Consider the following 13,466-nt stretch of genomic DNA (forward strand, 5'->3'; position numbering starts at 1 on the left):
AGGCAGTATCCCAAGGGAGAGACAACGATGCTCTGTAAATAGCTGTGCTATTTTCCTTTGAAATGCCTGGCACTCTATGTGGGATTGTGTCATGTGCGTTGGGGCTCTATCTAATTCTGTGGTGAAGCAGTGCACTTCAGATCTCAGAGCCATGCAGACTGGGGGGACATCTGGATCTCTTCAAAGTTTTTAACTACTTAAATGACAAACTTAAAAATTTAGCATGAAAAAACAAATTTAGCATGGCTGGAAGTGGAATCCTGCCTGTCACTTGCATTCATATGGTTATCACCTCACCTTTAGAGACCTATCTCTATATACATTGATATATAATATGCATGTGTATTTTTGATTGACCTAGATTTATTTGTATGTTCAGCATGTTTGACATAGATTAAAAAATTGAAATGTTTTCATTTTCTGCAGTCTGTATGGAAACAGGAGTCTGAAGGTGGAGTAAGGGGGTTATATTTTGGGGAAACATTTTTATAAATTTCTGGTTTTGTCCCACCTATGTAAAAGATCTAGGATGTAATCATTTAAACATTGTGGAGGGGCCTAAGTCGAGGGAGAAAGTCATGTTCATGGATTGGAAGGTCCTTACTATTAAGGTGTCATTTTCACCAAATGTAATACTTCCCAGGGGTAAACACTGGCCAGGATCTAGAGGAACCCATGTTCAGCCCTCCCATTAGGACCACCTTCCTTCCAGAAGAATGCACAGTGCTTATGCCCAGGGAAATGCACTTAGAGCTCAAGCAAACTCAGGTTTTTTTACTGGGAGCTGGCTGCAGAGGTGTACCTTGCCCACAGAAATTTCAGATTTGAAAAAGTAAAGCAAGTGTGAACTTGTTTAGTGCCCCAGGCAGGTAAAACCTTTCATTGTAGGAAATATTTCCAAAGCCGAGTTCCCAGACACCAGCTCAGGGCCAACCTTATAAACAGTCCTTAGGCCTCTACACTGTTCTCATTGAAAAAGTGGCAGAAACTGTAAAAATATGATCAAATTTGAAAGAGACCAGTGCAATGAGACCTTCATGGCTTGAAATGGTTCACAACCTTAAATCCTCTTTTTGGAACAAGGTAGAATAGTATTAAGTAAGATCAGGGTGCAGGACTAATGGCAGCTTCTCATTACATTTGCTCTTTAGTAGCCTGACTTCCAATTGTATTTCTTTCAGTATGTCACTTTTCTTCGTTTCATAAAATGTTTCTCAATTGAGAGTCACTATTTTAACCCCTGCTTATCTGATCATGACCCAGTTCAGTTCTGTAGCAAATAAAAGGCGAGGCATTGGTGTTGGGATTTATAATCACCTCACCAACAAGACTTGTTCTTTGCTGGCCAAGCACTGGGTGCATGTGCCTGGGAGAGGAGAGCCCTCTGCTAATTTTCCCTGGGTTGCTGTGTGGGCCGAAGAAGTTGCCTAAGCCTAAATATGTTTCCTGACGCGGGCAGGCTTTCTTGTGAGGATTTTCACTTAGAGACATCTGGCCAGTGTGGGGGTGCACGCTAACAACCCAGCCTCTGAGGCTGAGGCAGGAGGATCAGAAATCCCAGACAAGCCAGGGCAATTTGGCAAGACCCTATCTCAGAAGAGAAAGGCCATAGCTCAGTGGTAGAGCCGTTCCTCGCATGCATGAGGCCCCGAGTTTGATCCTCGGTGCCACCAGAACAAAACCAGCAAAACATGAGGGTGTCTGATTGGTGTCTGCTGTGTACAACACAGAGGAGGACCAATACTCTACCTGCTCTGGGAGGCCTTTTCCTCTCGCTTGGCCCACTTGTCCTTGAGAAACAGGCATATTTTTAGGGTATGTGTCTCTTGTTGTCACTCTGAAGGATGCCTGCTGGACCTTTTGTGTCTGGATCTCACTATTAATGTCCCCAGCCAAGGTGTCTTGGTATCTAAGGCAATAGAAGAAGCGGAATCAGGTGTCCCCATGGCTTCCCCGAGTGAAGTTTTTGTTCTCAGTGAGTCAGGACGTTTCTTGAAGGAGAATTAAACCTTCTCACTTGAGAAAGGCCAAAGTATTATTTAAAAGTTGGAACCTTGAAACAAATAGAAAATATTTGATATCACATATCAGCTTCAAGTAAGTGGTGTTCAGGTGCTGACACCGACTTTATTTCTCTCAAGCCTGCAGCCGCCACTCAGCTACTCTGAAGGCAGAGCACGTGGCCCTGGGCTCCCGCAACGGAGGGCTCTGTGTGCAACCTGCGCTTCTGCCCTCCCTGCCTCCCCGGGGGATCGTGTTTGTCTCCTCCCTCCTTTTCCCTAAGAAAGCACCTCATCCTGTCTTTCCCCTTTCACAGATGCGGACCACGCGCAAGGTGTCTGTCTGGCCAGTGGGCCTGGTTGGCGGGCGGCGCTACGAGAGACCCGTGGTGGAAAACGGCAAAGTGGTCAGCTGGTACACGGGCTGGAGAGCAGACAGGCCTTTCGCCATCGACATGGCAGGTGAGGGCAGGGCGGGGCACAGCTTCTGGCCTGGCTGATCCTTGGTGCTCCTGTGGGTAACAGCTCTCCAGAAGGAGAGCCCTTCAGGGTGGACCCAGATAAAACCCTGGGCCATATCTCATTCCACAGATGAAATCCGGTACTTAGACATTCAAATTCAGCCCTTGGGAAGTTGGTTTGCTTTCATTCTGTTTTGCTGCCTCCCTGTCCCTTCATCTAACACACACTCATGTGCCAGGCCTGGGCTGGGTGTTGGGACTTGGGGTGAGGACCACACTGGCCCTGCCTCCCAGACGTCTGTAGCTGGGACCTTCAGGTGCTGTCTCGCGCAGACCGACGGATACATTTAAATATGTCATATTCGTTGATAAATGTAGTAAGTGTTAAATTGACTAGTGTTTGTAATGCTTATTGATAAATTTAGTGCTTTGTTGATATATTAAATAGCTAAAATATGACACTGGATTACTAGTTTTCCCAGTGTATATTAACTTGGAGAACAACTATCTTTTAAGGTTTTTATTCCCTCAGCACCCAACTGTATTGCACTAGAACAGGAGCAGACTACAAGTTTTACAGTGCTACTTATCATGACACTCCTTGTTTTCTGTGAGTTACAGAAAATGATGTGGTTTGTGATGGAGTTTGAAAAGGAGGCTGAGAGAGAAAGAAAATCTCTGCCATCTGTAGTACAGGAGATGAAGACAGAAAGGCCTCAGGATTGGTCTCATGGGTCACAGCTGTCTGTCCCTGTCTGTCGGCCCCTGTCAGCCCAGCTTCTGTGTGTATTTCCCAGCAGTAGCCAACCTCTCTCCAGAGTTCTGCTGGGATGAAGGCTGTGCCCCACTGGGTTGTGTACAAATGCGGAAGCAAGATTGTGACAAATGCTAGGGGTGAGTTGGGGGCAAAGCCCTCCAGGGTGACTTGTGGGTCTGTCACCTCACATCATGGGAGAATAAACTCTATAGAGTATTTTTATTCAGCACTTGGCATTTCCAGATACCTGCTTTGTGTGACTCTGCTTTGTGGTCTCTGACCCCTGGGGCGGTCTAGATCACTTGGCCTTCCTGGTCACCCACTCCATCCCTCTCCATCTGTGATTTTTAGTTCTTGCAGAAAGCTGTGAGCTGAGCAGGCATCGTGCCCAAAGTGTTTACGTGGGGGCAGATGGAGAGGCAGGTGAGCCACGTGCAGAAGGTCTGGGCACTCTGCAAAGAGGTCCTTCTCATCCACTGAAAATATAAGACTGACCATGATGTATCTTTCAAAAATCAGCCTCTTGTTTGGCTGTTGTGTACTCTCAAGCAGGAATTTAGAGAACGTTAGAGAAAGTCCTTTTACTTCCCTGCAACTTGGTGTCTTCCTGTGTAAAATGAAGCAGTGATGGCGTGATGACCCCCACATCCTCTAATTATTCTTTCTTTGCCCAGTTTCCCACCTTGGGAAGCTCAAAGAAAAGCCTTCATCCCTGACTTTTGAAGACTTGTGATGGTGTAGCAGCCAGCTGACAGACCTCTGGTCCTGATCTTCCCCAGAGCCTGGCTTCTACACAGACCCCCAGGGCTGCATGCACACAGGCCTCTGCCTCGCCTGGGTAACTTCGGGGTGAGAGCAACTTGGAGACCTTTTCCTGGATTTCAGTACGAGAACTTTAGATGCTCACATATCCAGCAAACCTGTTGAGTCTTTGCGTTGGTTCCCCCAGCGTTTGCATCCAATACTGTATTTCTCTTTTGTTTTGTTTTTTTTGGTACTAGGGATCAAACTCAGGACCTTGCACTTGCAATCCATGCACAGTGCCACTGAGCTAAATCCCCTGCCCTCAATACTGTTTTTCTAATGTCTGAGAAAGACAAGTGAGTTCTGTGTGTCAGGACTGGAGATGGCAAAACATTTGATGCTTTTTCATTGCTAAATCCTATAGACAATTTCCTCCGTGACCAGTGTTTAGATTTTTCTACATATTCTGATATATTTTCAAAGCACAATGAGACCATACCTATCATCATAAAATAGGAATGAGTTGTGTGCTCAGTATTCATTACCCTTGTTTAAAAATCAGGATATACTACCTGTTGTCTTTAAGAAAACCTTTGTTCCACTAAATTATTTTCTTCACTTCCCACATGAACTTGCTGTGTGTATCTTAGTTTCCGGTAAATTATTGATATTTTGGAAGTGGGATTTGGCTGATAAGATAATGGTTCTATTCTGGAGGAAGTTTTTCTAATTCTCAGCCTGGAAAATGGACAAGTTTGTCAGGTTCCACGTATAGGTCACTGACTCTGGGATGAGGGAACAGACCTTTAAGTCCCGTGAATACGAATGGCGTCTCCCATCATGTTTCCAAGTTATGGGTGCACACACACAATCTCTGGAGTGAGAGGAAGGAGCAGGGAGGGACCCATGTCCCTTCGGGGCCTGGATGGTCTGAGGACCATTGCTTTGAACTTGCTCCATGAGAGTCCAGTGAGAGGACCATATTGGAGTTTGAATTTCTCTTGCATTTGCAAAGCTGATTAAGAATCATGCAATTTAGCTGGGCACATGCCTGTCTTCCTAGCTGTATAGGAGGCTGAAGCAGGAGGCTCTCAAGATCAAGGCCGGTCTGGGCAACTTAGGCCACCCTGTCTCAAAAAATAAACAAACATGAAACTTAGAGATAAAATGCAACATTTCCACGCCTGTTTTACTTTGCCAGGCTTGAATACATTAGCAGGAACCCTCAGAGTCAGACTTGTGTTTCTGTGAAATTGTCATCGCTGGAAATTTGAGCGACAGACCATGAGCCACGCTGCCTGCTGTCGTTCAGGGGGCTCTTCGACTCTCATTAGTGTTTCATTGCTGCCTTACACCTTCCTGGTGGTGAAATTTTGTTCTCAGATGATGTGAAATATTGTTCTGAAGTTATTTTTAGTCTATAGTGTTGATGGCACATTTTATTTGTTCCATTGAGGGGGAATTTTTAAAGAAACTTTCTAATGATTACTACTTAAATGAATATAGCCACCTGTAGCATGAATAGAAAACACTGTGAGCAGCCGGAGCCTCAGCTTGCAGTTAGCTCCTGCATCCCTTAGTGGCTGGGACCTAGGAGGCCTCTGCCCTGGCTTTAGGGTGGGGTGCTGAGCCTGGGGCTGGCCATGCCTGGCCCTGGCGTCTAGCTCAGCTTTCAGAGCAGGGATTACTTGCAAGCTGTAGACTTATTTGGGCCAATTCCAGAGAATGTCAGTAAGAACCATTGCTTGAAAGACCGGAGCTTAAGGTAATTTCCTATCTAGCCAGAAAATGTAGATGTGTTTAAATTCAGAGCTCCATGCTGGGAGGCTTCCCCCTCAACCCTCAGCGTTTGTGTGTGGCTTGTTTCTAACTCCAGGTAGGGCCTGTGCCCATGAGTGATCACACTTATCCAGGTGAGTTCCCCACACACACTCAAGGATGCGTGTCCCTGCCATTGGTGGTTTTGTGTCTCAGGAAGGAGCCTCTTCATGCTGTGGAAGAGGCTGCCGTGGCAGGCGCCTTAAACACTGGGCCTTGGTTAGTTGGGGAGCGGCCATCCCAGAAAGCAGGGTGGACTGGAGGGAGGAAGTCTGTCTTCCTGTCCTCCTGTCTTTGTCTCTGTGGTATGGGAGAGTCTTTGAATTTTTCAAGTAGATGACTGGAGGGATCAGAAATCTGTTTGGCAAGCACCTGTGGGTGGTGAGCGTGAGTGGAGGCCAGTCAAGGGGCTGGAGCAGGAGGAGAGGGCCTCAGTCCCCAGCTGTCAGCACCGCGGTGTTTCAGCAAGGAACTTCTGAGTGCTCAGAAGCCAACAGACAGTTAGACCCTCTTCACGCCTTTTCTGTGGTGGAACGCAGTGATAGCTGATGTGTTACATGTAAGTTTGGTTTAGTTTTAATTGGCGTAATTTGTATTATCCTTTGAGTTGTAATTTATGAGCAGAAAATACAATAATTGTGGGTAATTTGAACAGTCTATTAACCAGAATACTAGTGGTATAAAAATGGAAGCCTAGGGCCAGGGATTTAGCTCAGTGGCACCAAGCCTGCCTCACAAGCACCAACCAGGTCCTGAGTTCCATCCCCGGTACCAAAAAAAAAGAAAAAAAAAAAGAAAGCCTGCAAATTAAGGGAAAGGTCACACTGCCTGACTAATGTTTCCAGGCTCAGGGTGGATTGGGGGTGTGTATCTGGCAAAGACTGTGGTGTTGGAGTCACACCTGCCTGGGCATCCTGTGACTTCCCTTGCGTGCTGCTGCCCCCATTCTGCCCAAGAGCAGAAGCAGGTGGTGTCCAGGAAATCTAAGGAAAGCCGCATTGATCCTTGCACTTTGTTTGCAGCTCTCAGGGCTGCCTGCTCCAGGCAGACTCCTATTCTGCTTTAATAGCTTTTTTTTTTTTTTGCGATACCAGGGATCGAACTGGAGGACCTTGGACTTGCCAGGCAGGCTCGGCACCACTGAGCCACATCCCCGGCCCTCCTCTTCCTCTTTCTGGCCATCCAGGGTCTCCAGTCTGTTTGACTGGCTAATCTTTGGAGGAGAAAGGGAGCAAGGAGGAGACTAAGGGCCATCTTCAGACTCGGCCCACAGCATCTCCCACATTTTCTTGTTTGTAACTCGAAGTGATTCTGATGTTGTCCCGTGGTGAGGTGGAGCAGTTGTTGCTGGAATGTTCTGCCGCAGACTAGAAACAAGACAATCAGTATAATCAGGACAATTAAGAGTGGTAGCACGACAGCCACAGTGTGCCTGCCAGTATTGAAAGGACTGAACCCACTGAGGAGGTCCAGCACTGCTTTAGCAGCTTGATCTGGGGCAAGACTCTGGACCTCTGCATGTTGTATGTCTAGAATTTGTGTCAATTTTGTAAATCCAGACTGAAGTTGGCGTGGTGGAAGATACCTATGAGATGAGCTGCTCCCAGGGCCATGTTGTTTCATTATATTTTAGAGCTGTAGCACGAACATGTTTAAATTCACCATGGCAGTGAAGCCCTTGATGGAACTGTGTTCCTATCTCGAGATAACTATCTGGAGAACCACTGTCTCAAGTGCTTCAAGTTGTATCTGAATCTTGGAGTCAGTGTCCCCCTGAGTTTCTTTTTTGGTACTGGGGATTGAACTCGGGTCCTTGTGCTCCTGAGTTTCTAAGGCACAGAAAATATTTTTTTGCCAGTTAGTTGACAAAATGAGTTGTCTGGATGGTTTTGCCCAAAGCCACAGAGGCAACCACAGTGGAGGCAAGGGAGTGACCAGAGACACAATACCCAGGATGATGAGTCCAACCATCTGTCAGGGGCGGCTCAATTGATTTTTTGTCTCTTTTAGTACTTGGAGCCCTCAGTCATTATACCAGGGTCCAGAAAGATGAGTGGGAATCATGACAAAAGAGGGACAATACAACACAATAATGGGCAGCGTATTGCAACAAATAGCACAGTTGGTAAGGTTGCAGTTGGTACAGGAAACATTAAAACTACCATCAGTGTTGTTGGTAATATTAATGGACTCACTAAGGAAAACATAGGGTGCCTGAACACAAGCGCATCCCCAATGGCTAGCAGCTCCCACATGACTCAGGGCTTTAAGGCTATAGCGGGATTGCATTATTTTATCAGTACATGAAGCAACCCTTGACAGGCCAGGCTCTCTGAAATGATGATTTCAACTGGAAAGAATCCAGTGTAATTTACTAGTACATGAGAATCGTCTGAAAATTGCACAGGATGTATATGAGTCTGATTGATATGGGAGGTACAACACTTAACCCATGACACTGCACCTTTGAGTGGAACAGTGGCCATTCTATTGTGGCAGGGATGGGTAGAACAAGATGTATTAGACAGACTCATGTTGTCCAACTTAAAAGTTTGGTAAAGAAGGATTTCATCCCTTTCTAGGCTAGATTTATTCTTCACAATGGCGGACTTTTCTATGGTCCATAGGGGCGAGCAGAACTGACCGGGCCCCAGACACAGAGGAAGTGATGCCACCACGCCCGTAGAGTTGTAGGTGGCGTGGCTGGGAGAAATATGTCCATCTGGCCATCCCCCTAGTAGGGCAGACACATTGGTGAACATGGGAATAGGAGGTGGTGTTTCCCAGGGTACAACATGAGCCAACAGGAGGTCAAGGAAATAAGTCCAATACTGTTTGGCATCTGTAACTCCTACCTGAGTAGAAACCAAGGCCATCGTAGCAAGGAATACGGTGCCAGGACCTGAGGGACCTTCTTTATCCTTTCTCATTTGTTGAGCATCTTCTGTTAAATTCCTTTTTGGGTTTTTTTTGTTGTTTTTGGTGCCAGAGATCGAACTTGGGTCCTTGCGCTTGCGGGGCAGACAGGGGAACCACTGAGCTAAATCCCTGGCCCATCTGTTAATTTCTTGATCTGATCCCATGTGGGACAAGTCACTGCTTGCGTTTGGCATGACAGAGGAGCCTGATGTGGCATCTTTGTCTGGGTGGCAACATTAGCTTTTTGAGTGGTGGAAGCAGCTGTTTCTCCGGGTTTGGCGCCATTACACGGCCACATCAGTTGGGTTGGCAACCAGAGAGAGCAATCAGCAGCTTCTGGAAAGATACAAATGAATCGTCTTCCCCACATAAGCACAGGACTGACTGCGCCTATACCACTGACCAGTGGCTGGGTCCTTCCAGCAAGCAGATTTATGCTTTTATTGGTGACTAGAAACAAAGTGATGCTCTGCTGCCATAAAGCCCCATTCATTGATATTTTAAAAATTTAAGGCATATAATGCCAGATTTATTTATTTGTTTGTTTGTTTGTTTTAATTTTTTTTTTTTTTGGTACCAGGGATCAAACTCAGGACCTTGCACTTGCAAGGCAGGCGCCAGAACCACTGAGCTAAGTCCCCGGCCCTGCCAGATTTATTAACGTGGAGAGTGTAGGCTTAGAAGAACTAGGGAGTACTCCCCCTTTTGTTTGTGTAACAGTTTGAAGGGTGAGATTGGCACATTCGATGACTGCTTGACTCTGAGGGTTATAAGGAATACCTATAGAGAGGGAAAGGCAAAAGGTTGTACAAAATCGTTTAAAAGGAGCACTAGTATAAGCAGACAATTATCAGTTTTGTTTTTTTTGTTTTTTGGGTTTTTTTGGTACCGGGGATTGGATTCAGGACCTTGCACTTGCAAGGCAGGTGGCGGCACCACTGAGCTAAATCCACAGCCCCATTATCAGTTTTGATAGCCCTTGGACAACCAAGCCCCTGAAAGGCACGAAGACATTGAGACAGTGATCAATAACATGTCAGGTGGCCTCACCTGGCTGAGCAGAAGCGAAGATCACAGAGGAATAGGTGTCAGCAGAAACATGAACATATCTGCGGTGACCAAACTCAGGCACATGGGTCCCATCCATCTGCCAGAGGTCACGAGGACGTGAGCCTCTAGGATTGACAGCCTGGACGGGTGACTGAATATGAAGCCTGCAGGTGGAACAGGCACAAACAACGCCACGCGCCTGTTCTGGAGAAATACGAAACTGTTGGCGCAGAGTGGAGCATTTGGTGAAAAGCAGAATGGGAGGTGGTGGCCTGTTGAAGGGCAAGCAGAAGAGGCTGAGGAGGCAAAGGAGCAATGAGATCATCAACAGTGTCGTTTCCCTGACACAGTGGCCCGGGGAGGGGAGAAGGTGCACGAATGTGTGAGGCGAGTCAAGGGTGAAGGCGGCGTCCCACAGGTCTCTCAGTGGTGAAAAAGCTGAAAGAGAACTTCACTGGTAGTGGAGGAAAGCGTAGCAGTTTCTACTTTTTGAACCACACCCACTACATAGGCACTGTCCCAGTGCAAATTAAAAGCTACAGAAGCAAAGTCCTCAAGCACCCAAATGACGGCCTGTGATCTGGCACACGGAGCAGAGGTAAAGCCAGTATCTTGAGAGAGGTTACCACTCGAGGAATGATATCCCGGAAATCCATTAGAGGAGCCGTCTGTGAAAACAGTAATGGCTCCTTCCAAAGGCAACAACTGGACGACCACAGGGAAAATGAAGGGAGTAAGGTTTGCAAATTGTAAAATCTTGTCCGAAGGCAGATGGTTGTCAGTCTGTCCGAGGAAGGAGGCTGAGGCAATCTGCCAGTCTTCAGAAAAGTGCCAAAGTCATCGCTGTTGTTGTAGGGAATAAGGTATAATGAGTACATGAGGTGCTCTCGCCAACAACTGGAGACAGCACTGTCATCCACAGCCTGTCACAGCAGCCACTAAAGAGGGGTAGAGGGTAGAGAGTGGGGTGGCGAGTTAGGAAGATGGATCCACCCAAGAACCCCCTGAGGCTGCCATAGTGCTCCCATTGGTGTATGAGGAGTGGACAAGGTCACCAACCATAGAGGCTGTTCAGGGACAGCATGAGCGAGGGCTGCCTGTAAATACCCTTCTCCACCTTACCAAAGGCCTCACGAGCCAAAGGGGTTAGGAGGCGAGGCGAGGTAGGTGAAGAGTCACCATTGAGGATTTTAAATAATGGCTACAAGTCTGCAATTTTTAAAGATAGCAATGTTCATAGCCAGCTGATGTCTAACAGGAGCTTTTGAAAATCATTATGTGCAGAAAGGTGATCAGTGCAAATCTGGGGAAGTTGAGGTCTTACCTGAGTATTTTCTAGAATATGTCCCAAATTTTAAAAAGGCTGTGTTTTTTGGATTTTATCTGGGGCTGTAACCAACCCCAAAGTGGAAAGACCCACCTGCAAGGCAGAGTAAAGTTCCTGGAGCACAGGCAGAGAGGCATGGGCTAGAAGAATGTCATCCATATATTGAATAATATAGGCCTGAGGGAATTGTGTCCTCAGAGGTCGTATGGCCCGATCCACATGTTCCTGACAAAGAGTGGGACTGCTAGTCATGCCTTGAGGTAGGCACTTCCACTGAAATCCTTTAGTGGGACCTTGATTATTGGGCGAAGGAAGACTAAAGGCAACACGTTCACAGTCGGAAGGAAAAAGAGGTATGGTAAAGAAATAGTCCTTTAAGTCTAGACCAGTAAATGAAAGGACAAAGGAAGGACTTGGAAGTCTGGGCTGCAGTGCCCTCATAGGCTCCATGGTTTTCTTGATTGCACAGAGATCCTGTGGGAGGCGCCATTTTCCTGATTTTTTTTTTCTTTATCACAAAAATGGGAGTATTCCAAGGCTTAGTGGAGGGTTCTAGATGACCTCGTAATTGTTCTTCTGTAAGCTATTGTGCAGCTGGGAATTTCTCCTATGGTAAAGGCCACTGGTCAACCCAGACTAGATCATCTGACAGCCATGTGATGGGTTTGGCCCTTGGTCGGGGCAAAGAACTGACCAGCGGTCCTAGGAAAAATGTGAGTAGCCCAAACCAGTTTTTGACAGGGTGTGACAGGCTCTTTTCTTCCCTGACTATGATGCCCTGAGCCCATGTGGGGATTCATTCCCTGATTCAACATCTGTGAAGACAAGAGAGTTGGGACTCACCAGCGGGGCTCCCATAGCACTTAAGACATCCCGACCCCACAAATTTACTGGTGTGTTAGGTAACACAGAAGGCTGGGAAGTGCCTTGAAGGCCCTCTGCATCAGTCCACTGTGACAATTTTGAACTCTTGGCTGGGTGTTGTATCTGTCCAACCCCGTGTAACTGGGTATGAACTTGGTCCAGTGGCCAACTGTGTGGCCCCTGTTGGAAACTAATCACTGACACATCCACCCCGGTGTCCAGTAATCCTCTAAAAGTCTTTCCGTCAATAGTGAGATTGTATTCTGGCCTCTTATCTTTTTATTTTAGTGACCCAATAAGCATCAGAAGAATCAAAGCCTCTTGGTCCTCTATGCTCAGCTATAATGGCCTGTGTAAGCTGGGTGGCCTTAGCCACAGGCAAAGGTAACAACTGAACAATCCTAGTCCCCCTAGAGATATGAAAAAACTGTTGGGGAGAGAAAGCCATAATTTTTATTTCTCCCATATAGTCAGTGTCTGTGACTCGTGGAATGACTTGAAGCCCTTGTAAGGCAGTACTGCTCCTTCCCAGCAATAAACCGACACTGCCTTCCCACAGGGGGCCGCACACTCCCATAGAGAGCACTTGAGGACCCATGTCTGGAGTCACTATGACTCCAGAGGTGGATCTGATCCAGTCCCGGATCCCTGAGGTTGCTCAGAGAAGCTCTGAGATATGTCGGAGGCTGGCCGGAAGGGCTGAGGTGGAATGAGAGAGAGTGTCCCCACTGTTTGACAGGGCCAGGGTTGGCCCCACTGGGCGTTTCCCGGAACTGGATGGCCATCAGCATCTGTCTAAGACTTGCATTCATTTGCCCAATGGTACCCCTCCCCTGCATTTTGGGCACATGCCTCCTGAGGGAAATCCACCATTGTTCCTCACCAGGTCAGGCAAGGTATGTGGAGACCGGGCCTTTTTTCTACAATCTCTAGCCATGTGGCCCTTCTTTCCACATTGAAAACAAGCCCCATCATTTTTCCTTGTCTGAGGCCATAAAAAGGCTCCCAAGGTGGCCCCCTGTACATAGGAGGGGGCCATACAATCTAATGTCAGCTTACAATCTAATCATGTCTTCTAGTGAGGCTTGTGTTCGTGAGGGCGTATAGCCTCCTTACACCATTTATTTACATTTTCAAAAGCCAGTTGTTTAACTACCACTTGTCCCACTTCGTGATGACTTCACGATGATGTATAATGCGGGAGGCCGCCTGTAAAAGTCGACACACAGAATCTTGGAAAGGCTCATCAGGCCCTTGTCTGATAGCAGTTATATCCATGGTTTTTTCCCCTTTCAATGGGAGCCCTCTCCAAGCTTGCAGGGCTGAGAGCTGTATCTGATCATAAGCTGGTGGGACATAAGTCAGCTGGTTAACCAGACCACCTGACTGCCCTCTCCAGTGAGCACGTCCATAGTAACAGGAACCTCAGGCTGCCGGTTGTGTGCAGCTTGTTCTGCGCACTGCTCAAGGTACAGACTTCCACACCAAATAATCACCTGGGGACAAGCAAGCCTTGGCCAAGGCTT

The 13,466-nt window shown here is 47.1% G+C and overlaps 1 protein-coding gene across 1 annotated transcript in view; it reads left to right on the top strand.

Annotated features, from left to right (window-relative positions):
* Positions 1-13,466, top strand: part of B3gat2 (beta-1,3-glucuronyltransferase 2) — an 84,178-nt gene that overhangs the window by 28,409 nt on the left and 42,303 nt on the right. The window contains exon 2 of the mRNA XM_004864002.4: positions 2,318-2,462. Within this exon, the coding sequence (XP_004864059.1) occupies positions 2,318-2,462 (145 nt within the window). The remainder of the gene's footprint in view (positions 1-2,317; positions 2,463-13,466) is intronic.

Source organism: Heterocephalus glaber, unplaced genomic scaffold (genome assembly GCF_053883595.1).
Source record: "Heterocephalus glaber isolate CG9 unplaced genomic scaffold, H.glaber_assembly_v1.0 deba00000594, whole genome shotgun sequence".
In the NCBI taxonomy this organism is placed as follows: domain Eukaryota; kingdom Metazoa; phylum Chordata; class Mammalia; order Rodentia; family Bathyergidae; genus Heterocephalus; species Heterocephalus glaber.